The sequence below is a fragment of the Scyliorhinus torazame genome, chromosome 11 (assembly GCF_047496885.1).
Source record: "Scyliorhinus torazame isolate Kashiwa2021f chromosome 11, sScyTor2.1, whole genome shotgun sequence".
In the NCBI taxonomy this organism is placed as follows: Eukaryota; Metazoa; Chordata; class Chondrichthyes; order Carcharhiniformes; family Scyliorhinidae; genus Scyliorhinus; species Scyliorhinus torazame.
The window spans coordinates 175,804,392-175,831,712 of NC_092717.1; the positions used below are offsets into that span (position 1 = coordinate 175,804,392).

A 27,321-nucleotide genomic window follows, 5' to 3' on the forward strand; every position below is an offset into this window, starting at 1 on the left:
TATGGGGACCAAAACTGCACACACTACTCCAGGTATGGCCTCATCAAAGCCCTGTACAATTGTACCAAGGCTTGCTTATTCATGTACCCCAATTGCCTTACAATAAAGGCTAATATGCCATTTGCCTTCCTCATTACATGCTGCACCTACATGTTATCTTTCTATTTCCTTGTACAAGCGCACCCAAGTTCCTCACATCTTTAAAAAAACAATTCTGATTTTTTTTTCTTATTACAACCAGAATGAATAACCCTACACAACTGCCATCTGTCATCTTGTTGCCCACTTGCGTAATCTGTCTATATCTCTTGCAGCTCTTTGTGTCCTCCTCATGGTTTACATTCCTACCTACCTTTGTAACATCAGAAAACCTAGGTACGTTTTCTCTGAGCCTTTGTCAAAGCCATTCATTTGGATTGTAAATAGCTGAGGCCCTAGCACTCCACTAGGCATATAGCCTGCCACCTTGAAAATATCCCTATTCTTTGCTTCCTATCCTTCGCTAGTCCTCTATCTATGGTAATATATTCCACCCTACCCCAACTCCATGAGCCCTTATCTTGCGTATTAATCTTTTGTGTAGCACTTTTTTGAGGATGTAAATAGTAGGTAAATAAGCCTTTAGTAAAACCCTGTTGACTTTGATCATACTATGAATTACTAAGTGCATTGTTAAGACTTACTTAAGAATAGATTCCAACATTTCCCAATGACCTGCTGCCCTGTAGTTCCCTTTTGTCTCGCCCTCCTTTCTTCAATAGTTGCTGACTTCTAACCCGCTGGAACTGCTTTAGAATCTAGCTACTGATCTAAAGTAGATATTTCACAGTATTAGTAGTCATGACTAAACAGCTTCTTCAAGGTAGTGTAGTGTTTCTTTTATAGTATAAATGCTGCAGGAATTCATGCTTTTAATACAAGTTATTTTTCTTTAATTACTGCATTAGTATAAATGCTGCAGGAATTCATGCTTTTAATACAAGTTATTTTTCTTTAATTACTGCATTAGCCAATCAAAATTGTCATTACAGGTGGGCAGCACAGTGGCACAGTGAGTAGCACTGCTGCCTCATGGCGCCGAGGTCCCAGGTTCGATCCCGGCTCTGGGTCACTGTCTGTGTGGAGTTTGCACATTCTCCCCGTGTTAGTGTTTCGCCCCCACAACCCAAAGATGTGCAGGCTAGGTGTATTGACCATGCTAAATTGCCCCTTAATTGGAAAAAATGAATTGGGTACTCTAAATTTTTAATTAAAAAAAAATAATTGTCATTACAGATGTTGATTTATTATGAGATTTTTATTGCAAGACCTTTCACTTGCAATTTCATCAGTACGGGATGTCCTAAAGTTTTATAGTTGTGCTTTTGAGGCGTAGTCACTGGTGTAATGTAGCGAAATACTGCAGCCAATTGGCACACGTGAGGCAAATGTTGGATGAACTGTTTTTACTGATGTTGAATCAAAAATAAATATTAACCAAAACACTCTTGAGAAATTCCTTGCTTCATTATCAATCATAAGAAATAGGAGTAGGTTATTCGGCTCCTTTAGCCTGCTCTGCGACCAGCCTTTTTATATTCATTTAGTTTAACCTTTTATCCAAAAGTTGGCGTGTACAATAGTGTGTTCTGCACCGGTGTATTTGCCTAGATTTAGATGCACCAGTTGTTCGAATGGGCCCTGGATCTGCCCTTCTGACTACCACTGAGACAAGCCTGACACCTATGCTTAGACTTCAGAATTGCAAGTGTGTTATCTAATGTACTTCTGATTGAATTATCTATTTTAGGATCGATACAACCAGAGTGGAACATACCATTCCTTTAAGGGAAAATTGGGCATTACCATATTTTGCATTACAAGTTGGAGCACTCACCGGCTATCTGAAGACCAATGTTAATTCCACTATGGAGGTGAGTGCAGTGAACCGCGATATTCCAAATTTAGATTGTGTTTTGTGTGATGCTTAATATCCAAGTGGAAACCCTGCATATTCTTGCTGCCTTTATTTTCAACTCCTGTCTTTGACTTTCAGCTCCTAGTAGCACTGCATATAACTATGATGTCGGCTACTACATATGTAGAACATTTTCACCCTCACATTTGGTCCAGCAGAGCTATGATCGTATTTATGTTCCATTTGTGCACTTTCTCCCACCCTACTCCATCTCACCCTATAAAAATATCTTTCCTTTCCCTTTTCCCTCGTGTACTTTTTAAAAAAAAATTTCAGTGTACCCAATTCATTTTTTCCAATTAAGGGGCAATTTAGCGTGTTCAATCCACCTAGCCTGCACACCTTTGGGTTATGGGGGCGAAACCCACGCAAACACGGGGAGAATGTGTAAACTCCACACGGACAGTGACCCAGAGCCGGGATCGACCCTGGGACCTTGGCGCTGTGAGACTGCAGTGCTACCACTGCACCACCGTGCTGCCCTTCGTGTACTTTTTAAACTTTCCCTTAAATGCTACTGCTCCTGTGGACCCCATAGGGCAAATGAAAACACATGACCGATTATCAATTCCTATTGAACCTTTTTTTGGGGGTTATTTTTAAAAATAAATTTAGTGCACCCAATTATATATTTTTTCCAATTAAGGGGCAATTTAGCGTGGCCAATCCACCTAACCTGCACATCTTTGGGTTGTGGGGGTGAAACCCATGCAGACATGGGGAGAATGTGCAAACTCCACATGGACAGTGACCCAGGGCCAGGATTCGAACTCGGGTCCTCAGCCCCGCAGTCCCAGTGCTATCCACTGCGCCACATGCCGTCTTCCTATTGAACCTTAAAGAATTATAATACCAAGAAGGCAATTCACACTGGTTCTTCTGAAGAGCAGTCTGGCTCAACCTTGCAACCCTGCTTTCTATTCAAAACCCTATCAATTCCTCATCCTCAAGTGCCCATCCCAATCCTTTTCAGAAATTGTTCATGGAATCCGCTTCCACAACCTTTTCAAGGAGAGCAATCCAGACCCTGACAACTCTGAATAAAACTCCCACTCCAGATCTTGATTTTGAATCCATGACCTCTAGTTATTGACCACTTGCCAAAGAGAATATTTTTATCCTATTCATTCCATCAAAATCTCTCATCATCTTTAAAGCTTCTATTAGGTATCTGTTAAGCTTCATGGCTCCAAAGGGAACGGACCTAACTTTTCCAACTTCACCTGCTGACTTAAGTCCTCATCCCTGATAACATCCTGATGAACCTTTCTACTGTTCCTCTTCCTGCCACACTTTTGCTGAAATATAAGCCCAGAATTTCCACAGCACTCTAGCTGAGGCCCAACCGGCGATTAATAAAATTCTAGCATGATCACTTTGCTTTCATATTCTAATCCACAGTTTAGAAACACTATCAACTGATGTACTTTAAAAAAAAAAAAACACTTGTCGACTTGTCCTGCCACCTTTAAGGATTGGTGTATGTGAACATCAAGCTCTCTGCACATCTACACTTTTCAAAACATCACATTTAGAGGATAAATGGCATGGGCAAAATGCATGGGCTTTGGTGGAGTGGCTATTGTTGTACGACAAATGTTAAGACAAATCCTGGTGCACCGTGGGGAGAGGGGGAGGCTGTTGGGGGGGGGGGGGGAGGAGGGGGGGGAGCTGTTGGTGGAACGGGGGCTGTAAGACAAATCCTGGTAAACCCTGGGTGGAGGGGGGGCTCTTGGAGGAGATGGGGGTCTGTAGGACAAGTGTTTGGATAAATCCTGGGTGGAAGGGGACTATCGGGGAAGGGGGCGGCTATAGGACAAATCCTGGTAAATCCAGGGGTGTCGGGGGAGGAGGGGGTGTCTGTCGGGGGAGGAGGGGGTGTCTGTCGGGGGAGGAGGGGGTGTCTGTCGGGGGAGGAGGGGGTGTCTTGTCGGGGGAGGAGTGGGTGTCTTGTCGGGGAGGAGTGGGTGTCTTGTCGGGGGAGGAGTGGGTGTCTTGTCGGGGGAGGAGTGGGTGTCTTGTCGGGGAGGAGTGGGTGTCTTGTCGGGGGAGGAGTGGGTGTCTTGTCGGGGGAGGAGTGGGTGTCTTGTCGGGGGAGGAGTGGGTGTCTTGTCTGGGGAGGAGTGGGTGTCTTGTCGGGGGAGGAGTGGGTGTCTTGTCGGGGGAGGAGTGGGTGTCTTGTCGGGGGAGGAGTGGGTGTCTTGTCGGGGAGGAGTGGGTGTCTTGTCGGGGAGGAGTGGGTGTCTTGTCGGGGGAGGAGTGGGTGTCTTGTCGGGGAGGAGTGGGTGTCTTGTCGGGGGAGGAGGGGGTGTCTTGTCGGGGGAGGAGTGGGTGTCTGTCGGGGGAGGAGGGGGTGTCTGTCGGGGGGGGGTGCTGTCGGGGGAGGAGGGGTGCTGTCGGGGGGTTGGGGGGGGGGGTGCTGTCAGGGAGAGGTGGTGTCTTCTTAATCGGACACTCTGTGACCAAAAGAGATAATCTCCTGTGGCAGTCGCCGCCTCACGGCACAATACGGCAAACCCACCCTCCCATCTTCGTTCCCTTGTTAGAGCCTGCCTACATGTTCCGATAACCACAAAACCCTCTCATCTTGTGGGGAGGAGAACGTCCAGCATTGCTTCTGGTGCAGTCTCAGCAGTGACCACAGCTCCCAATGGCGCTGCTGAGACTGAAGTGCTGCTGGTCCTCAATTGGCCGCAGCTCCATTTGCTGACCAGAAACTATTTTCATCTTCAGTGTACTGCCTACCTCTGCCACCCGTCCTTCCCCTCTGAAATGTTCCTCCTAAATCACTTTCATTTTAAACTTTTAATTCTTGCTTTCAAACAGTTTCTTAAACGTTTTTCAATCACTCTTACATCCTCATTCCCTAATTCTACCTAGCTGTATTTCCCTCACAATTGAAATTTCCTCTTCACATAAAAACATTTTACAGTTTAGTATTTTACAATAATTAAATTAAATTAAAGTCGCCACAGTCCCCGAGAACCACAGGCTGCTCTCTCCCCTTTAGAGATAGAGCTGAATGGTGATGATTTAACCTCGCCACACCTCGGGCATTTCCATCGTGTTCCTGTAGTACTATGTAGTACATATTAATTGTACAATTATGTACATCTTAAATTGAGATTTGTGTATCGGGTCTTGGGTAACAAAGCTAATGTTGCTGTTTCTTCCTGCCCTAGATGTTTTCATATCTCCTGATGTCTGCTTCTACTTTTGCCTTTATAATGATGTGGGAGATTAGCCATTATATATTATTTGTACAAGCTTTCAGTATTTTCCTGTTGGATTGCCTGGACCTAATTCAAAGCCGCAAGGTATGTGGGAAATAGAATATGAATTCTTTTTTTAAAATACATTTAGCGTACCCAATTCATTTGTTTCCAATTCAGGGGCAGTTTAGCGTGTCCAATCAATCTATCTTGCACATCTTTGGGATGTGGGGGCGAAACCCACGCAAACACGGGGAGAATGTGCAAACTCCACACGGACAGTGAGCCGGAATCGAACCTGGAACCTCGGCGCCGTGTGGCAGCAGGGCTAACCCACTGCGCCACCGTGCTGCCCTTAGAATAAGAATTCTTGTTGGGAATGAAAGAGTGGAAAAAGACCAAATGAAATCTATTGGAGCTGATCACAGCATCTTAACCAAGTTGTATTTTGGTCGTGCGTGGTGGTCAAGGTTAAGTAATTGCAAATTGTTTCAAATGTAATGAAGGAAAATCTTCTGTTTGGGGAATCAATGTGTCCAGCTGCAGCACCTGGGAGCTTGGGTTTCAGAGCTGGAGCGGCGACTGGGGACACTGTGGAGTAGCCGTGACTCTGAGAGCATCGTTGGTAGCACATTTAGAGAGGTGGGCACACCGCAGCTGAGAGGACTTGAGGAAAGAAGGGAATGGGAGAGAAACTGGACGGCATTCCATTTTGGAGGCTGGTTATCCCAGGGAGTGCAGACAGAGCCAAGTTTCTGGCATCACAAGCAGCCTGACTGTACAAGAGGCGGGAAAAGAGAGGGAGAGCAAAAGTAATAGGGGATTCTATAGTCAGGGGAACAGATGGGCGCTACTGTGGTGATCAACGTGACTCCAGGATGGTGTCTTCCTGGTGCCCGGGTCCAGGATGTCACTGGACGGCTGCAGGGCATCCTGAAGGGGGAGGGTGATAAGGCAGAGATCATGGTACATGTTGGTACCAATAACATGGATAGAAAGAGGGATGAGGACTTGCATCAAGAATCCAGGGAACTAAGCAGCAGACTTTAAAAGCAGGATCGCTCGGTTAGTAATCTCTGGATTACTCCTAGTGCCACAAGCCAGCAAGTACAGAAATAGGCGAATAACGCAGATGAATGTGTGGCTTAAGAATTGGTGCAGGGACTTCCGGGTCGCACGTTTCGGCAGCTCCCGTTGGAACGGACTTTTGGGCTCTTAATATGAGCCCCAACGGCAATTTAAACGGCCAAAAACACTGTGCGGTAAACCAGAAGGGAATCCCCCCGGACACGCATGGATAAGGGAGAGGATAGCAGCCGGATTGCGGAGGATCCTCTGGAGCAGCGGCAAGGAAGGCAAGCTCAAAGCAAGATGGCGTCGGAAGGTGGCCGTTTGTTATGGGGCCCGGACCAACAAGAGTTTCTGCGGTGCTGTGTGGAAGAGCTGAAAAAGGAGTTGAAGAAGGAGCTGTTGGCCCCGATATTACAGGTGATTGAAGGGCTAAAGGAGGAGCAGAAGACCCAAGAGCAGGAGCTTCGGGTCGTGAAGGCAAAGGCTGCTGAAAATGAAGACGAAATACAGGGCCTGGTGGTGAAGACAGAGACGCACGAGGCACAGCACAAAAGGTGTGTGGAAAGGCTGGAAGTACTGGAGAATAATTCGAGGAGGAAGAATTTAAGGGTTCTGGGTCTTCCCGAAGGCGCAGAAGGGGGGGACGTCGGGACATATGTGAGCACGATGCTTCACTCGCTAATGGGATTGGAGGCCCCGACGGGCCCTTTGGAGGTGGAAGCAGCTTATCGAGTTTTGGCACGAAGACCGAAGGCTGGAGAAATACCTCGAGCTATAGTGGTGAGGTTTCTCCGCTATAATGACAGAGAGACGGTCCTCAGATGGGCAAAGAAAACTCGGAGCAGTAGGTGGGAGAACGCGGTGATCCGCGTATATCAAGATTGGAGTGCGGAGGTGGCGAGAAGGAGGGCAAGTTTTAATCAGGCTAAGGCGGTGCTTCACAAAAAGAAGATCCAGTTTGGAATGTTACAACCGGCGAGATTGTGGGTCACACACCAAGGGAAGCACCACTACTTTGAGACAGCAGAAGAGGCGTGGACATTCATTGTGGACGAGAAGCTGGAATAGTCTGGCGAGAGAAAGAACTTTTGGGACAAAGTGGTGGGGTGATTATGTGGGGCGAGGGGGAAAAAAGGGGGGGGGGGGATGATTTTTCAATTTGTTAATCTTGCGATCCTGTAACTTTTCTCTCTTCCCCATGTCGGGGGGTGGGGGGGGGGGGTGGGGGGGTGGGAGGAGAGAGGGGGGGAGAGTGTATGAGGAACTGTGGGCGCCGGTCATTAGGGGCGGGGCCGAGTGGGAAACGCAGGCTTTGTTCCCGCGCTATGGTAATTATGGCAGGAACAGGGACGCAGGAAGGAGGGGGCCTCGCACAGTGGGGGCCGAGGACAAGGGGGGAAGCCGAGGTCAGCCAGAGTTCGCTGACTTCTGGGAGCAACATGGGGGGTGCAACTACGCTAGAAAGGGATCTAGCGGAGGGGGGGGGTTAACTGGGTTGCTGCTGCTAAGGAGAAGGGAGAGCTGTTATGGGATGGGGTGGTCGAGGCGGGAGGGTGCCGTCGGGGGATACACGGGTACGTGGGAACCGGGTGAGGAGCTGGGTTAAAAAAGGGGATGGCTAGTCGACAAGTGGGGGGGGGGTAAAGAGCCCCCCAACCCGGCTGATCACGTGGAACGTGAGAGGGCTGAACGGGCCGATTAAAAGGGCACGGGTACTCGCACACCTAAAGAAATTAAAGGCAGATGTGGTTATGTTGCAGGAGACGCATCTGAAACTGATAGACCAGGTCAGACTACGTAAAGGATGGATGGGGCAGGTGTTTCATTCGTGTTTGGATGCGAAGAACAGGGGGGTGGCTATTTTAGTGGGGAAACGGATACTGTTTGAGGCAAAGACCATAGTGGGGGTAGATATGTGATGGTGACTGGCAGATTGCAAGGGGAGGCGGTGGTTCTGGTGAACGTATATGCCCCGAACTGGGATGATGCAAAATTTATGAGGCGTATGTTGGGACATATCCCGGACCTGGAGGCGGGAAAGTTGGTAATGGGGGGAGACTTCAATACGGTGCTTGATCCAGGACTGGACCAGTCGAGGTCCAGGACCGGGAGGAGGCAGGCAGCGGCCAGGGTACTCAAGGACTTCATGGAGCAGATGGGAGGGGTAGACCCCTGGAGATTTATTAGGCCTAGGAGTAAGGAGTTCTCATTTTTCTCCCATGTCCACAAAGTATACTCACGGATAGACTTTTTTGTCTTGGGAAGGGCACTGATTCCGAAGGTGACAGGGACGGAATATACGGCCATAGCTATTTCGGACCGCGCTCCACATTGGGTAGACCTGGAGGTAGGAGAGGAAAAAGAACAGCACCCACTCTGGAGAATGGATATGGGCTTATTGGCGGATGAGGGGGTATGTTTAAGGGTGAGGGGGTGCATCGAAAGGTACTTGGAGCTTAATGACAATGGAGAGGCTCAGGTGGGAGTGGTCTGGGAGGCGTTGAAGGCGGTGGTTAGAGGGGAACTGATATCCATAAGGGCACATAAAGGGAAGCAAGAGGGTAAAGAAAGGGAGCGATTGCTGAAAGAACTTTTGAGGGTGGACAGGCAATATGCAGAGGCACCGGAGGAGGGACTGTACAGGGAAAGACAAAGGCTACATGTGGAATTTGACCTGCTGACCACGGGTAAGGCAGAGGCACAGTGGAGGAGGGCACAAGGTGTACAGTATGAGTATGGAGAGAAGGCGAGTCGGCTACTGGCCCACCAATTGAGGAAGAGGGGAGCAGCGAGGGAGATAGGTGGGGTGAGAGATGAGGAGGGAGAGATGGAACGGGGAGCGGAGAGAGTGAACGGGGTGTTCAAGGCATTTTATGAGAGGTTATATAAGGCTCAGCCCCCGGAAGGGAAGGAGGGAATGATGTGTTTCTTGGATCAGCTGGAATTCCCTAAGGTGGAGGAGCAGGAGAGGGCGGGACTGGGAGCACAGATTGAGATGGAGGAGGTGGTAAAAGGGATTGGGAGCATGCAGGCGGGGAAGGCCCCGGGACCGGACAGATTCCTGGTGGAATTTTATAGGAAGTATATGGACTTACTGGCCCCGCTTTTGATGAGAACCTTTAATGAGGCTAGGGAAAGGGGGCAGCTGCCCCCGACTATGTCGGAGGCAACGATATCGCTCCTTTTGAAGAAGGAAAAAGACCCGCTGCAGTGTGGGTCCTACAGGCCCATTTCCCTTTTAAATGTAGATGCTAAGCTCCTGGCCAAGGTGATGGCGTCGAGGATAGAGGACTGTGTCCCGGGGGTGGTCCACGAGGATCAAACTGGGTTCGTTAAGGGGAGACAGCTGAACACGAACATACGGAGGTTGCTAGGGGTAATGATGATGCCCCCACCAGAGGGGGAGGCGGAGATAGTGGTGGCGATGGACGCCCAGAAAGCATTCGACAGAGTGGAGTGGGATTATCTGTGGGAGGTGCTGAGGAGATTTGGTTTTGGAGAAGGGTATATCGGATGGGTACAGCTGCTGTATAGGGCCCCGGTGGCGAGCATGGTCACGAACAGACAGAGGTCTGATTACTTCCGTCTACATAGAGGGACGAGGCAGGGGTGTCCCCTGTCTCCGTTACTGTTTGCATTGGCGATTGAGCCCCTGGCCATAGCACTGAGAGGCTCCAGGAAGTGGAGGGGAGTGCTCAGGGGAGGAGAAGAACACCGGGTATCCTTATATGCAGATGATTTATTGCTGTATGTTGCGGACCCAGTGGAGGGGATGCCTGAGATAATGCAGACACTCGGGGAGTTTGGGGAATTTTCGGGGTACAAATTGAATATGGGTAAGAGTGAGTTGTTTGTGGTGCATCCGGGGGAGCAGAGCAGGGGAATAGATGATTTACCGCTGAGGAAGGTAACAAGAGATTTCCGGTACTTAGGGATTCAGATAGCCAGGAGTTGGGGAACCTTACACCGGCTTAATTTAACAAGATTGGTGGAACAGATGGAGGAGGATTTTAAGAGATGGGACATGGTGCCCCTGTCACTGGTGGGTAGGGTGCAGGCGGTCAAAATGGTAGTTCTCCCGAGATTCCTCTTTGTGTTTCAGTGCCTTCCGGTGATGGTCACGAAGGCTTTTTTCAAGAGAATTGAGAAAAGTGTCATGAGTTTTGTGTGGGCCGGGAAGACCCCGAGAGTGAGGAGGGGGTTCTTGCAGCGTAGCAGGGATGGGGGGTGCTGGCACTACCGAGCCTAAGTGAATACTACTGGGCCGCCAATATCTCAATGGTGTGTAAGTGGATGGGGGAAGGGGAGGGAGCGGCGTGGAAGAGATTGGAGATGGCGTCCTGCAAGGGAACCAGCCTACAAGCAATGGTGACGGCGCCGTTGCCGTTCTCCCCGAAGAAATACACCACAAGTCCAGTGGTGGTGGCAACACTAAAAATTTGGGGGCAGTGGAGACGACATAGGGGAAGGACGGGAGCCTCGGTGCGGTCCCTGATAAGAAATAACCATAGGTTTGTCCCGGGGAGAATGGATGGGGGATTTGGAGCATGGCAGAGAGCTGGGGTTGTGCAACTGAGAGATCTGTTCGTAGACGGGACGTTTGCGAGTCTGTGAGCGCTGACGGAAAAATATGGGTTGCCCCAAGGGAATGCATTTCAGTACATGCAACTGAGGGCTTTTGCGAGGCAACAGGTGAGGGAATTCCCGCAGCTCCCGACGCAGGAGGTTCAGGATAGAGTGATCTCCGGGACATGCGTGGGGGATGGTAGGGTGTCGGATATATACAGGGAAATGAGGGACGAGGGGGAGATCATGGAGGATGAGCTGAATGGGAAATGGGAAGAAGAGCTGGGGGAAGAGATTGAGGAGGGGCTGTGGGCTGATGCCCTACGTAGGATAAACCCGTCGTCTTTGTGCGCCAGGCTAAGCCTGATACAATTCAAGGTTTTACACCGGGCGCATATGACCGGAGCACGGCTCAGTAAATTTTTCGGGGTAGAGGATAGGTGTGGGAGATGCTCGAGAAGCCCAGCAAACCACACCCACATGTTTTGGTCATGTCCGGCACTACAGGGGTTCTGGGTGGGGGTGGCAAAGGTGCTTTCGAAGGTGGTGGGGGTCCGGGTCGAGCCAGGCTGGGGGTTGGCTATATTCGGGGTTGCAGAAGAGCCGGGAGTGCAGGAGGCGAAAGAGGCTGATGTCTTGGCCTTTGCGTCCCTAGTAGCCCGGCGAAGGATATTGCTTATGTGGAAGGAAGCCAAACCCCCGGGCGTGGAGAACTGGATAAATGACATGGCAGAATTTATAAAACTAGAACGGATAAAGTTCGCACTAATGGGCTCGCCTCAAGGGTTCACCAGGCAGTGGCAACCGTTCATTGGCTACCTCGCAGAACGATAAAGGAAATGGGAAGGTAACAGCAGCAGCCAGGGGGGGGGGGGGTGGAGGGGGGGGAGGGGGGGCCCGGGCGGGTCCTCGGGTGTTTTTGTATAGATATTTGTATTAGGCTATGTATATTGGATTGTTTGATTTTATTTTTGGAGAGTTATTATTTTTGATATGGCAGTTGCCATTTAGTTTATATATTATTTATTTATTTGTTAAAAACGGCCACTGTTATTTATACTGTTTTACTGTTGTAAAAAGGAAAACCTTTGTATTGTTTTGTTTGGCCAAAAAATTTGAATAAAATATATTTTGTTTTAAAAAAATTGGTGCAGGAGGGAGGGTTTTAGATTTTTGGATCACTGGAACTGTTTCTGGGGAAGGTGGGACCTGTACAAGTGGGAAGGTCTACATCTGAACCATAATGGGACTAACATCCTAGCTGACGTGTTTGCTAGTTATGTTGGGAGGAGATTAAACTTATTCGGTAGGGGGAGGGGACACAGACTGTTAGCAGAATAGGGGCACAGCATAATACAGTAAAGCAATCCAGTCAGAGGGCATACAGCTATATTAGGTTTCAAAGGAGTACGGCAAAACTGGATGACCTTTACTTTAATGCTCGGAGTATTACAGGTAAAACGGATGAGTTAAGGCGAGGATGGACATGTGGAATTGTGATATTATAGCCATTGCGGAGATGTGGTTGAGGGAGGTGCAGGATTGGCAGTTCAACATCCTGGGATATGGAATCTTCAGACAAATTAGAGGAGGGGGTAAAGGAGGATGCATTGCATTATTAATTAAAGAGTCAATTTCTGCATTAAGGAGGGATGATATGTTGGAGGGTGCATCAAATGGTTTTGTGGGTAGAGTTTAGGAATCGAAAAGGAACAGCCGCATTGCTAGGTGTTTATTATAGACCCCAGGGTCTATAAATGGAATATAAATTTTAGAGTACCCAATTCAATTTTTCCAATTAAAGGGCAATTTAATGTGGCCAATCCACATCTTTTGGGTTGTGGGGGTGAAACCCACGCTGTCACGGAGAATGTGCAAACTCCACACGGACAGTGACCCATAGCCGGGGTCGAACCTGAGACCTCGGCGCCATGAGGCAGCAATGCGAACCACTGCGCCAGCGTGCTGCCCTGGGATGGAACATTTTAGTTAAGAAGAGAGATTGGATAGGCTTGGGTTGTTTTCGTTGGAGCAGAGAAGACTGAGAGAGGCGACCTGATCGAGGTGTACAAGGTTACGAGGGGCACGGACAGGGTGAATAGGGAGCATCTGTTCCCCTTAGTTGAAGGGTCAGTCAGGAGCGGACACAAGTTCAAGGTGAGGAGCAGGATGTTTAGGGAGGAATGTGAAGGAAAACCTTTTTACCCAGAGGATGGTGGCAGTCTGGAATGCACTGTCTGGGAGGGTGGTCGAGGTGGGTTGCCTCACATCCTTTTTAAAAAAAGTACCTGGATGAGCACTTGGCACATCATAACATTCAAGGCTATGGGCCACGTGCTGGCAAATGGGTTTAGGTAGGTAGTTCAGGTGGTTTCATGTTAGTGCAGACTTGATGAGTCGAAGGGCCTCTTTTGCACTCTATTTTCTGTAATTCTGTGAATGTGCTTGGTGATAGCCATGCCTGCACTCTGATTTTCTGTCACGCATTCTTCTAGTTGATGTAGAATTTGGCAGTAAAAAGTAACTGAATCAGACAGACTGTGCTACACTGACTCAGAATATGGATACATCCCACGAGGTGTTAACATTGCTGGGTCGGGCGGCACATGGCACAGTGGTCTACGGCGCTGAGGACCCGGGTTCGAATCCCGGCGCATTCTCCCCGTGTCTGCGTGGGTTTCACCCCCACAACCCAAAGATGTGCAGATTAGGTGGATTGGCCGTGCTAAATTGCCGTTAAATTGGAAAGCAAAATAATTGGGTACCTTAAATTTGAAAAAAAATATTGCTGGGTCGAGCATAACAATTGTTCCAAAATCCAAAACATGTTCCCTGTATTAAAGCTGCCTTAATTAGTGACCCTAGCTGGAAGACTTTTGCGAATAGGTAGGTTTAATGCTGTGTGAAATGGACTGCCTTATATCAAACTCTCGGGCTTTGTCTGAGACTATTGGTTGTGCATCACAGGCACATAACAAGGTGCATATAATAGTGCAATTTATTTGCCTTTATGCAGTTCTTTTTGCTGACTTGTACAAGTTAGCACTTGATATGAGATTCTTTTGTGCCAGCTGATAGGGGTAGATACAATGTCAACATAAGAGTGAATTAATTCAGTAATTGCTTTCCTGGGCGTTAGCAAAAGCCTGCCGCATTTAGTTGGGTACTGTATTATTTGCTAAAGTGCAACGGATATGACTGCAGGATTGATGAACAGTTTTAGTTTAGACTCGCCCGCCAACAGGATTTTCTGGTTCCGAATGGCTCTCCGTGTTTCTCAGCCCCATCTCCACTGCGACTAGGCCATAAAATTCCCCCCCCTATGAAACAGAAGGCTAAATTGATGGATCGATTCTCAGCAATCGGTCTGGATCATTAATGCAGGTCTTTGCAGGAATAGTTTTCTATACTCACTGACGAGCTTAAACCTTTCAAATCTGACGAACCATATTCATAAGGCTGTTTTCTGATTCCTATTATCATTATAAAGTGCATGGCAGAAAGCAAGATACATTAAAAAAAATATATATAAGACCAATGCAGTGCACAATAATTATTTTTGTCACCTGCCTGAATACAAATAACAAAATGTACGGAACACAATAACCAGCCATTTAACTTTCTGTATTGTGTGTATGCAGTTTTTTTTTGTTCTTTTACTTTGGTATAGGGAAACTATTGCAGTGGTGAAATGGTTATGGATTACCCTTGGTTTTCTCTTGCAGGTGACTGATGTATACAGAATGTATTTTGTCTGCCTTGCACTGGGATACTTTGTACAGTTCAGAAATTCTGCCTTGTTGGCTTCCCCATTGCTAAGCTTCATTGGTGGCTCGCATCTTGCAAAGTACATTCAGGTAGTAGAATATGGCTTTGAATCTTTGTCATTTATTTTTAACATTTTGTATCGAGCTGACTTCATATTTGCCGATTTTAATGAAAACAAAATCCGCTTTGTTGTTCTTGATGCATTGGCCTGGATTTTTATCTTAAAAGGCTGGAATCTCAAGTTGGACCATTTTTCAAAGTTACTACCCCGCCATCTGCCCGGCAGTGCCGATCCACGCTATTTTCATGGTAAGGTGGCGTGGTAAGGTTGGGGCCACTGCCTCTGGAAGCAGAACTGGAAGCGGGAATGGGAGTGGACGATGCCAAGGTGGGCAGGTTAGAAGACCCGCCGTCTCCATTCAGTGACCTCGGCCCAAGTTCTGTACATGTGTTAGGAACCTGTGCCCTCACCCCTCCTTGCCCTCACCCCTCCTTGCCCTCAACCCTCCTTGCCTCCTCTGGGGCCCCAGCCTCCACCCATCTGCATGCTCCCTCCATACCTGCTCATTCTACCACATATCTTCCCTTGCCCACACACACAGCATGGACAGGACTCATGATCTTGATAGTAACATTGGGAAGTCTCTGAGATGCTCACGAAAACACCAATATAAACATATTTCCATTCAAAAAGTCTACAAAAACATGACTCTTTTAGGAGCTCATCGTGCTGTCAATCAAACAAAGATCACAGTACGTTTCACAGCTGCATCAACAACCCGACTGAGCTGAACCCATTGCTGGGGTTTTGAAGCACAGATGAATATTCGTAATGCGGTTCAGTTGCAAACTGTGGCAACAAAACCTCCAGAATACATTAACAATAATGGATCAGCTGGGCAGTCAATCAAAGAACTGAACTAGCTGTTCAACTGCTTCAAAAGGTTGAGCAGGTGGCTGGCCTGTCAATCCGGATAGTCCACCATCTTTCCAGCCATTTGAAACGCTGAACAGATCGCTTCTTGGTCAATGTAAAAGTCTTTCTTTTTTTTTTTTTGAAAGAAATATTTTAATTCAAATTTTTACATATTTTCAACTAACCCTTACAGAAAAAAGAAAACCAAAGAACACAAATAAACATCTTACAACTACATCACGAATTCCCCCAATATACAAACCCCCCATTAAGCAATAAGAAACACAGTAGAAAACACAAAATACCCCCCCCCCCCCCCCCACCTCTGGGTTGCTGCTGCTGCTGACCACCTCCTAACGTTCCGCTAGAAAGTCTAGGGACGGTAGCCACTGCCTGAAGAACCCTTGCACAGACCCTCTCAAGGCAGATTTTACCCTCTTCAATTTAATGAACCCTGCCATGTCGCTGATCCAGGCTTCCACGCTTGGGAGCCTCGCATCCTTCCACTGTAGCAGAATCCTCTGCCGGGCTACCAGGGACGCAAAGGCCAGAATACCGGCCTCTTTCGCCTCCTGCACTCCCGGCTCGTCCGATACCCCAAATAGTGCTAACCCCCAGCTCAGCTTAACCTGGGTGTTCACCACCTTAGACATCGTCCTCGCAATACCCTCCAGAACCCATCCAGCACCGGGCACGCCCAGAACATATAGGTATGATTTGCTGGGCTCCCCCAGCACCTCCCACACCTGTCTTCCACCCCAAAGAACCTGCTCAGCCTCGCCCCTGTCATATGCGCTCTGTGAAAAACCTTAAATTGTATCAGGCTAAGCCTGGCGCAAGAAGAGGAAGAATTAACCCTACCCAGGGCATCCGCCCACGTACCTTCGTCTATCTCCTCCCCCAGCTCCTCCTCCCATTTACCCTTTAGCTCCTCCACCGAGGTCTCCTCCTGCATCTCCTGGTAGATCGCCGAGACCCTGCCCTCTCCAACCCACACCCCCGAGAGCACCCTATCGTGGATCCTGAGTGCTGGAAGCAGCGGGAACTCCCTCACCTGCCGTCTTACAAACGCCCTTACCTGCATCTACCTGAAGGCATTTCCGGGGGGAAGCCCAAATTTTTCCTCCAGCGCCCCAAGGCTCGCAAACGTCACATCTAAAAACAGGTCCCCCATCCTTCTAATTCCTGCCCTGTGCCAGCTCAGGAACCCTCCATCCATTCTCCCCGGGACGAACCGATGGTTCTCCCGGATCGGGGACCAAACCGAAGCCTCTACCTCACCCCTGTGGCGCCTCCACTGCCCCCAAATTTTCAAAGTCGTCGCCACCACCGGACCCGTGGTGTACCTAGTCGGCGGGAGCGGCAGCGGTGCTGTCACCAATGCTCCCAGACTCGTGCCCACACAGGACGCCATCTCCAGCCTCTTCCACGCCGCCCCCTCTCCCTCCATTACCCATTTGCGTATCATCGCCACATTGGCAGCCCAGTAATACCCACACAGATTAGGTAACGCTAACCCTCCTCTGTCCCTACTCCGCTCCAGAAACACCCTTCTCACCCTCGGGGTCTTTTTCGCGCACACTAATCCCATGATGCTCCTACTGACCTGCTTAAAAAAGGCTTTAGGGATCAGGATGGGGTGGCACTGGAATATAAAAAGGAACCTCGGGAGCACCGTCATCTTCACCAACTGTACCCTACCCGCCAAGGAGAGTGGCAGCATATCCAACCTTTTTAAACTCCTCCTCCATCTGTTCCACCAGCCTCGTCAAGTTGAGCTTGTGTAGGGCCCCCCAGCTCCTGGCCACCTGGATCCCCAGATACCGAAAACTCCTTTCCCCCCTCTTCAGTGGAAGCTCGTCTATCCCCCTTCCCTGGTCCCCTGGGTGTACCACGAAGAGCTCACTCTCCCCAACGTTGAGCTTATACCCGGAAAAGTCCCCAAACTCCCTGAGGATCCGCATCACCTCCGGCACTGGGTCCGCCACATACAGTAACAGGTCATCGGCATACAACAAAACCGTGTGTGTGCGCGCGTGTGTGCGTGTGTGCGCGTGCGTGCGTGCGTGCGTGTTCCCCCCTCCCCCCCCCCCCCCCCATTCCGGACCAGTTCCTGGACCCCCTTAGAGCCATAGCCAAAGGCTCAATTGCCAATGCAAATAGCAAGGGGGATAGGGGGCACCCCTGCCTCACCCCGGTACAGCCGAACGTATTCCAACCTCCTCTGATTCGTGGCCACACTTGCCACCGGGGCTTCGTAAAGTAGCCTAACCCAACTAATGAACCCCTCCCCGAACCCAAACCTCCTCAACACTTCCCAGAGGTACCCCCACTCAACCCTATCGAAGGCCTTCTCCGCGTCCATCGCCGCCACTATCTCCGCCTCCCCCTCCACTGTAGGCATCATGATTACGTTAAGGAGCCTCCGCACATTGGTATTCATTCAGCTGCCTTCCCTTAACAAAACCCGTCTGGTCCTCGTGAATCACCCCCGGGACAGTCCTCTATTCTGGTAGCCAACACCTTCGCTAACAGCTTCACGTCCACGTTGAGGAGAGAGATCAGCCTATACGACCCACACTGTAATGGGTCCTTGTCCCGCTTCAAGATCAGTGAGATCAGCGCCCTGGACATCGTCGGGGGTAGGGCCCCCTCCCTCGCCTCATTGAAAGTCCTCACTAATATAGGGCCCAGCAGGTCCATGTACTTCCGGTAAAATTCCACCGGGAACCCATATGGCCCCAGTGCCTTCCCCGCCTGCATACTCCCCAGCCCCTTAGTCAGCTCTTCCAGCCCTACCGGTGCCCCATGCCCAGCCACCTGCTCCTCCTCCACCCTTGGGAATCTCAGCCGATCCAAAAATCGACGCATCCCCCCCCATCCTCCATCGGGGGCTCAGACCTATACAGCCGCTCATAAAAGTCTCTAAATACCCCATTTATTCCCACCGCACTCTGCACCGTGTTCCCCCCTTTATCCCTAACTCCCCCAATCTCCCTCGCTGCCTCCCGCTTCCGAAGCTGGTGTGCCAACATCCGGCTAGCCTTCTCCCCGTACTCATACACCGTCCCTTGCGCTTTCCTCCATTGCACCTCTGCCTTCTTGGTGGTCAACAGGTCGAACTCGGACTGGAGGCTTTGTCGCTCCTTGAGTAGTCCCTCCTCGGGGACCTCTGCATACCTCCTATCCGCCCTTAAAATCTCCCCCACCAATCTCTCCCTCTCTCTCCTCTCCTTCTTCTCCTTGAGGGCCCTAGTGGAGATTAGCTCTCGCCTAATCACCGCCTTCAGTGCCTCCCAGACCACCCCCACCTGCACCTCCCCATTATCGTTAGCCTCTAGACAGCTTTCAGTGCACCCCCGGATGTGCCCGCTCACCACCTCATCCTCCAGCAAGCCCACATCCAGCCGCCACAGCGGGCGCTGGTCCCTCTCCTCCCCTAGCTCCAGCTCCATCCAATGCGGGGCATGGTCTGAGATGGCTATGGCCGAATACTCCGTGCCCTCCACCCTCGGAATTAGTGCCCTGCTCATAACAAAGATGTCTATCCGGGAGTAGGCTTTATGGACGTGGGGGAAAAAAAGAAAATTCCCTGGACCCCGGCCTGACCCCCCCCCCCCCATTATCTTTTTAAAAAAATATATTTTCATTCTCCTCCTTTTACACATTTTCTCCCACATTTACACCCATCAACAATAAAAAATAATCAGCAAGATATGTCAATCCCCATAATAACAACGATCCCATCCGCTCACCAACCCCCAAACCTCAGCCCACATGTTTACATAAACAAATGACAAAAAGGAATCCGGGATTACCCATAGTCACCCTTAATCTACACAGCCCCCCTCCCCCCACCCCCCCCCCCCACCCCTCCCACCCCCCCAACTAATGTTCGATGTTATCCAGTTCTTGAAAGTGCATAATAAATAGTGCCCATGACTTGCAGAACCCCTCCGAGCTTCCCCTCAGTTCGAACTTAACCTTCTCAAGGGTCAAGTATTCCAACAGGTCTCCCCGTCACGCCAGGGCACTGGGTGGAGAGGCTGCTCTCCATCCCAGCAGGATCCGCCTTCAGGCGATCAACGAGGCGAAGGCTATGATATCTGCCTCCTCTTCCGTTTCCAACCCTGGCTGGTCCGACACCCCGAATATGGCCTCCTGGGGACCCGGGTCCAGTTTCACGCACCACCTTGAAAATTACCCGAAACACCTCCTTCCAGTACTCCCCTAGCTTTGGACAGGACCAAAACATATGAACGTGATTCGCAGGCCCCCCCCCCCCCCCCCCCCCCCGCAACGCTCACACACATCCTTTACTCCTTCAAAAAATCGGCTCATCCTCGCCCTCGTGAGGTGCGCTCTATATACCACCTTCAGCTGTATCTGCCCTAACCTCGCACATGAGGTGGAGGCATTCACTCTCCAGAGCACCTCACACCAGACCCCCTCCTCTATAACCTCTCCCAGCTCTTCCTCCCACTTTGCTTTGATCCCTTCCAGTGGTGCCTTATCTTCTTCCAGAAAAGCTTCGTACACCACTGACACTGCCCCCTTCTCCAGTGCCCTTGTCGTCAACACCTCCTCCAGCAATGTGGAGGCCGGTTCCTCTGGGAAGCTCTGTATCTCCTTCCTGGCAAAATCCCGAACCTGCATGTACCTAAACCCTTCTCCCTGCTCTAGCCCATACTTCGCTTCCAGCTCCCTCAATCCTGCAAACCGACCCCGAAGAAACAAATCTTTTAGCGTCTTAATCCCCTTCTCTTCCCATTTCCGAAAACTTCCATCCCACCTCCCTGGCTCAAATCTGTGGTTCCCCCGAATCGGCATTTCCCTTGACCCTAAACCCAACCCGAAGTGTTGGCGAAACTGCCTCCAGATTTTCAATGAAGCTATTATTACCGGACTCCCTGAATATTTCCCCGGAGCTATCGGGAGCGGCGCTGTTGCAAGTGCCTTCAGCCCCGACCCCCTGCACAAACTCTCCTCCATTCTGACCCACTGAGAATCCACCCCTCTGACCCAGCTCCGCACTTTCTCCACATTCGCCGCCCAGTAGTAGTACAACAAGTTCGGGAGACCCAAACCCCCTGCCTGCCTTCCCCTCTGTAGCAGCACCTTTCTCACTCTGGCCACCTTCCCTCCCCATATGAATGAGGTAATCCTTCCCTCAATCTCCCTGAAAAAATTCTTTGGCAGGAAAATCGGTAGGCATTGAAAAATAAACCGGAATCGCGGCAACACATTCATTTTAACCGCCTGTACCCGACCTGCCAGTGACAGAGGAAGGCCGTCCCACCTTGCCAGATCGGCTTTCACTCTCCCCACCAAACTAGTGATGTTGTACCTACGAAGCCTCCCCCATTCCCGGGCAACCTGCACCCCCAGATACCTAAAATGAGTCCCTGCTCTACGGAATGGCAGACCCCCCCCCCCCCCCCCCCGCACTATTCCTTTCCATGCTCCCGAACTTCTCAATGCGATGGCCAACGGCTCAATCGCAAGTGCAAACAGCGGGGGGGGGGACATAGGACATCCCTGTCTAGTCCCACGGTGGAGAGAGAAATATCTCGAACTGATATTATTTGTGCGGACACTCGCCTTCGGTTCCTTATATAATAGCTTTACCCAGTTCACAAACCTTGGTCCAATCCCAAACCGCTCCAGCACTACCATCAGGTACCCCCATTCTACCCGATCAAACGCCTTCTCGGCGTCCAATGCCACAACTACCTCTATTTCCTTTCTTTCCGCCGGTGCCATAACAACGTTCAAAACCCTCCTGACGTTCGAAAACAGCTGCCTCCCTTTCACAAACCCCGTCTGATCTTCACCTATCACCTTCAGGAGGCACTCCTCCAGCCTACCCGCCAGTACCTTCGCCAACACTTTTACGTCCACATTCAGAAGTGATATGGGCCGATATGACCCACACTCCGTCGGATCCTTATCTTTTTTTAGTAACAGGGAAATCGATGCCTGCCCCAAGGTTTGCGGCAACACCCCCTTCCCTATCGCCTCCTCAAACATCCCCACCATCAGGGGTGCCAACCTATCCTTAAATTTTTTATAATATTCCACCGGAAACCCATCCGGCCCTGCCACCTTCCCCGACTGCATCCTCCCAATCGCATCCTTTATCTTCTGCTCCACTATTGCTCCTTCTAATGTAGCCCTGTCCCCCTCCCCTAGCCTCGGGTACTCCAACTCATCGAGAAATTCCTGCATCTCACGGTCTCCTCCGAGTGGCTTTGACTTGTACAACCTCTCATAAAACTCCTCAAAAACCTTGTTTTTTAAAAATATATATTTTATTGAAAATTTTTTCCGAACAACAATTTTTTCCCTCTTACAAAGCAAACGTAACAGTAAAGAAATTTTTAACAATACGCAAATAACTAAACCCCATAAACTTTTGACATAAACTAAACTAAACCCCCCCCCCCCCCCTCCCCCCTGGGTTGCTGCTGCTGGTCATCTGTCTTCCCTCTAACGTTCCCTTAGGTAGTCGAGAAATGGCTGCCACCGCCTGGTGAACCCTTGAGCTGATCCTCTCAGGGCAAACTTTATCTGCTCCAGTTTAATGAACCCCGCCATATCATTTACCCAGGCCTCCAGTCCGGGGGGTTTCGCCTCCTTCCACATGAGTAGGATCCTGCGCCGGGCTACTAGGGACGCAAAGGCCACAACGTCGGCCTCTTTCGCCTCCTGCACTCCCGGCTCATCCGCAACTCCAAATACAGCTAACCCCCAGCCTGGTTTGACCCGGGCCTTCACCACTTTTGAAATCACTCCCGTCACTCCCTTCCAATACCCTTCCAGTGCCGGGCACGCCCAAAACATATGTGCGTGGTTTGCCGGGCTCCCGCCACACCTCCCACATTTGTCCTCCACTCCAAAGAACCTCCTCAATCTTGCTCCCGTTATGTGTGCTCTATGTAGCACCTTAAATTGAATCAGGCTAATCCTGGCGCATGAGGAAGAGGAATTTACCCTGCTTAGGGCATCAGCCCACATACCCTCCTCTATCTCCTCCCCTAATTCTTCTTCCCACTTTCCTTTTAGTTCGCCCACCGACTCCTCCCCCTCTTCCCTCATCTCTCGGTATATCTCTGACACCTTGCCCTCTCCGACCCACACCCCTGAAAGCACTCTGTCCTGAATCCCCTGTGTCGGGAGCAACGGAAATTCCCTCACCTGCTGTCTAGTAAATGCCCTCACCTGCATATATCTCAAGAAGTTTCCCCATGGCAACTTATACTTTTCCTCCAATGCTCCCAAGCTCGCAAAAGTCCCATCTATAAATAAATCTCCCACCCTCTTAATTCCCAACTGGTGCCAGCTCTGAAATCCTCCATCCATTCTTCCTGGGCGAACCTATGGTTGTTCCTGATAGGGGACCCCACCAGGGCACCCCGCACCCCTCTCTGTCGCCTCCATTGTCCCCAGATATTCAATGTTGCCGCCACCACCGGGTTTGTGGTAAACATTTTTGGCGAGAATGGTAGCGGCGCCGTCACCAGCGCCTCTAAACTCGTCCCTTTACAGGACTTTCTCTCCAGTCTTTTCCACGCCGCTCCCTCACCCTCCATCATCCATTTACGTATCATTGCCACATTGGCGGCCCAATAGTAATCGCCCAAGTTCGGTAGTGCCAATCCTCCTCTGTCCCTGCTACGCTGAAGGAACCCCCTCCTTACTCTCGGAACTTTCCCTGCCCACACGAAGCTCGTGATGCTCCTGTCTATTTTATTAAAAAAGGTCTTAGTGATTAGTATAGGGAGACATTGAAATACAAATAAGAACCTCGGGAGGACCATCATCTTAATTGCTTGCACCCTGCCCGCCAGCGACAGAGGCTGCATGTCCCACCTCTTGAAGTCCTCCTCCATTTGTTCTACCAGCCGTGTCAGATTAAGTCTGTGCAAGGTTCCCCAGCTCCTAGCGATCTGAATCCCCAGGTATCGGAAGTTTCTTTCCACTTTCCTTAGAGGCAGGCCTTCTATCTCTCTACTCTGGTCCCCTGGATGTATCACAAATAATTCACTCTTCCCCATGTTTAGCCTATACCCCGAGAAATCCCCGAACTCCCTCAACATTCGCATAACCTCTATCATCCCCCCGCTGGGTCCGACACGTATAACAATAGGTCATCTGCGTATAACGAGACTCGGTGTTCTTCTCCCCCTCTAATCACCCCTCTCCATTTCCTGGAGTCTCTCAACGCCATGGCCAGAGGTTCAATTGCCAACGCGAACAACAATGGAGACAGCGGGCATCCCTGTCTTGTTCCCCTATATAGTCGGAAATACTCCGATCTTTGTCGACCCGTAACTACACTTGCCGCTGGAGCCCCATAAAGAAGTTTAACCCAGCTAATAAACCCGTTCCCGAACCCAAACCTCCTTAACACTTCCCATAAATACTCCCACTCCACCCTATCAAATGCCTTCTCTGCATCCATTGCTGCCACTATCTCTGCCTCCCCCTCCACTGGGGGCATCATTATCACCCCTAATAGTCGTCGCACGTTCACATTCAGTTGTCTCCCTTTTACGAACCCTGTCTGGTCTTCGTGCACCACCCCCGGGACACAGTCCTCTATCCTCGATGCCAGTACCTTTGCCAACAATTTGGCGTCCACGTTCAATAATGAAATAGGTCTATAGGACCCGCACTGCAACGGATCTTTATCCCTCTTCAAAATTAGCGATATCGTCGCCTCCGACATCGTCGGGGGTAAAGTCCCTCCTTCCCTGGCCTCATTAAACGTCCTCACCATCAACGGGGCCAACAAGTCCACACATTTTCTGTAATATTCCACCGGGAACCCGTCTGGTCCCGGAGCCTTCTCTGCTTGCATGCTTCCCAGTCCCTTAATAACCTCGTCCACCCCAATCGGTGCTCCCAGGCCTGCCACCTCCTGCTCCTCCACTTTCGGGAACCTCAATTGGTCCAGGAACTGCCGCATCCCCTCCTCTCCCTCTGGGGGTTGAGACCTATACAGTCCCTCATAGAAGGTCTTGAACACCTCATTTATCTTTCCTGCTCTTCGCACCGTGTCTCCTTTTTCGTCTCTAATTCCTCCTATCTCCCTCGCTGCTGTCCTTTTTCGCAATTGATGAGCCAACAAGCGACTAGCCTTTTCCCCATATTCATACCTCCTCCCCTGTGCCTTCCTCCACAGTACCTCCGCCTTTCTGGTGGTCAGAAGGTCAAACTCCGTCTGGAGTCGTCTCCTCTCCCTGTACAGTCCCTCCTCCGGTGTCTCTGCAAATTCCCTGTCCACCCTTAAAATCTCCCCCAGTAATCTTTCCCTTTCCTTGGCTTCTGTTTTCCTTTTGTTGCCCCCAATGGAGATCAGCTCTCCTCTGACCACCGCTTTTAGTGCTTCCCATACCACTCCCACAGGGACCTCGCCGTCGTCATTGACCTGCAGGTATCTCTCAATACACCCCCGTACTCTTGCACACACTCCCTCATCCGCCATCAATCCCACATCTAATCGCCAGAGTGCTCTCTGCTCCCTTTCCTCTCCTAATTCCAGGTCCACCCAATGTGGGGCATGGTCCGAAACCGCTATGGCTGAATACTCAGCTTCTTCCACCCTAGAGATCAACGACCTTCCCAAAACAAAGAAATCTATCCGGGAGTACACTTTATGGACATGGGAGAAGAAGGAGAACTCCCTAGCCCTAGGTCTAAGAAATCGCCATGGATCCACTCCCCCCATTTGGTCCATAAACCCCTTAAGTACCTTGGCCGCTGCCGGCCTTCTTCCGGTCCTTGAGCTGGATCTATCTAGCCCCGGGTCCAGCACCATATTAAAGTCCCCTCCTAAAATCAAGTTTCCTACCTCCAGGTCCGGTATACGCCCCAGCATCCGTCTCATAAATCCCGCATCGTCCCAGTTTGGGGCATACACATTAACCAACACGACCTCCATTCCCTCCAGCCTGCCACTCACCATTACATATCTACCTCATCTATCTGCTACGATGTTCTTTGCTTCAAATGCTACCCGTTTCCCCACCAAAATGGCCACCCCTCTGTTCTTTGCGTCTAGTCCTGAGTGGAACACCTGTCCCACCCATCCTTTCCTTAACCTAACTTGGTCCGCCACCTTTAGGTGCGTCTCTTGGAGCATAACCACGTCTGCCCTTAGTCCTTTCAAATGCGCGAGCACTCGGGCCCTTTTTATTGGTCCGTTCAGGCCTCTCACGTTCCACGTGATCAGCCTCACTAGGGGGCTACTTGCCCCCCTCCCGCGTCGACTAGCCATTACCTTCTCTAGGCCAGTCCCATATCCTGCCTCCTCGCTCCCCCAGCGTCGCATACCATCCCCGTCCACCCACTCTTTAGCCATTTCCTTTTGGATTTCCGCAGCAGCAACCAAGTTGTCGTCCACCCCCCCCCCCCCCCCCCCCCCCCGCTAGATCTCTTTCTAGCGTGATTGCTCACCCCATATTACTTCCGTAAGTCAGCTGATTTCAACTGACCCTGGCTACTCCTGCTCACTCCTCGACCCCCCCGTGTGGGGAACTCCCTTGCGCCTGTCTTCCCGCCATATTCTTTCTGACGCGGGAACATCCCTTTACCTGACTCGCCTCTTATGGCGCAGCTCCCTTTCCCCTCCCCCTCTCCTTCCCCATTCTTCAACTATGTCCCGTCTTTCCCCCCTCACCGGCGCCCACATTTCCCCAATGCCTCCCCCCTTCCCAATTTACTTCTCAATTAATTTCAACCATAACATTAACAATAACATTTCCTGCAGCATCAGTCCCTCAGTTCCGATCCAATTTCTCCTCTTTGATAAAGGCCCATGCTTCCTCCGCCGTCTCAAAATAATGGTGTCTCTCCTGATACGTGACCCATAGTCTTGCCGGCTGCAGCATCCCGAACTTCACCTTCCTTTTATGCAACACCTCTTTGGCTCGGTTAAAGCTCGCCCTCCTTCTCGCCACCTCCGCACTCCAATCCTGGTACACCCTTACCACTGCATTCTCCCATCTGCTACTCCGCACCTTTTTAGCCCATCTCAGGACCTCTTCTCTATCCTTGAGGCGGTGAAATCGCACGATTATCGCCCTGGGTGGTTCTCACGCTTTTGGTCTTCTCGCCGCGATCCGATGTGCCCACTCCACCTCCAAGGGGCCCGTAGGGGCCTCAGCACCCATCAGTGAGCTCAGCATCGTACTTGCATAAGCTCCACAGTCCACTCCTTCCACACCCTCAGCGAGACCCAGTATCCGAAGGTTCTTCCTTCGCGCTCCGTTTTCTAGGGCCTCGATCCTTTCAGTACACTTTTTATGAAGTGCGTCTGTGTCTTAACCGCCAGGCCCAGGATCGCGTCCTCATTATCTGTCACCTTCTGATCCACCACGCGGAGCTCTGTCTCCTGGGTCTTTTGAGTCTCCTTGAGCCCCTCAATTACCTGTAGCATCGGGGTCAGCACCTCCCTCTTCAGCAGCTCCACGCACCGTCTCAAAAATTCATCCTGCTCAGGCCCCCATGTCGCCTGCGCTTTCTCCGCCGCCATCTTGTGCTTCTCCCTTTCTGACCCTTTGGTCGACGATTCCTCGCGCTGCAGCCGCCACCGCCGTTTTTTTCCTCCTTCGTTGGGGGGGGACTCCCATCTCACTCACCCCACACCGGGTTGTGTCATCAAAATATTTCCCGTTGGGCCTCTTAAAAGAGCCCGAAGGTCCGTCGGAGCTGGAGCCGCCGAAGCGTGCGGCTAGCAAGGCATCACCGCAACCCCTCCTTCCTCAAAAATTTGTTAATCAGCACTGGGGCCACCACCAACTCCCCTGCCCTATCCTTCACCTGAA

General features: G+C 50.6%; 1 protein-coding gene across 6 annotated transcripts in view; it reads left to right on the plus strand.

The window, feature by feature from the left end:
- The window catches only part of LOC140385666 (probable C-mannosyltransferase DPY19L4), a 154,942-nt gene that overhangs the window by 55,705 nt on the left and 71,916 nt on the right, over nt 1-27,321 (plus strand). For all 6 annotated transcript variants that reach the window (XM_072468056.1, XM_072468055.1, XM_072468053.1 and 3 more), the window contains 3 exons: nt 1,790-1,913; nt 5,140-5,274; nt 14,532-14,663. In XM_072468056.1, the coding sequence (XP_072324157.1) occupies nt 1,790-1,913; nt 5,140-5,274; nt 14,532-14,663 (391 nt within the window). The remainder of the gene's footprint in view (nt 1-1,789; nt 1,914-5,139; nt 5,275-14,531; nt 14,664-27,321) is intronic.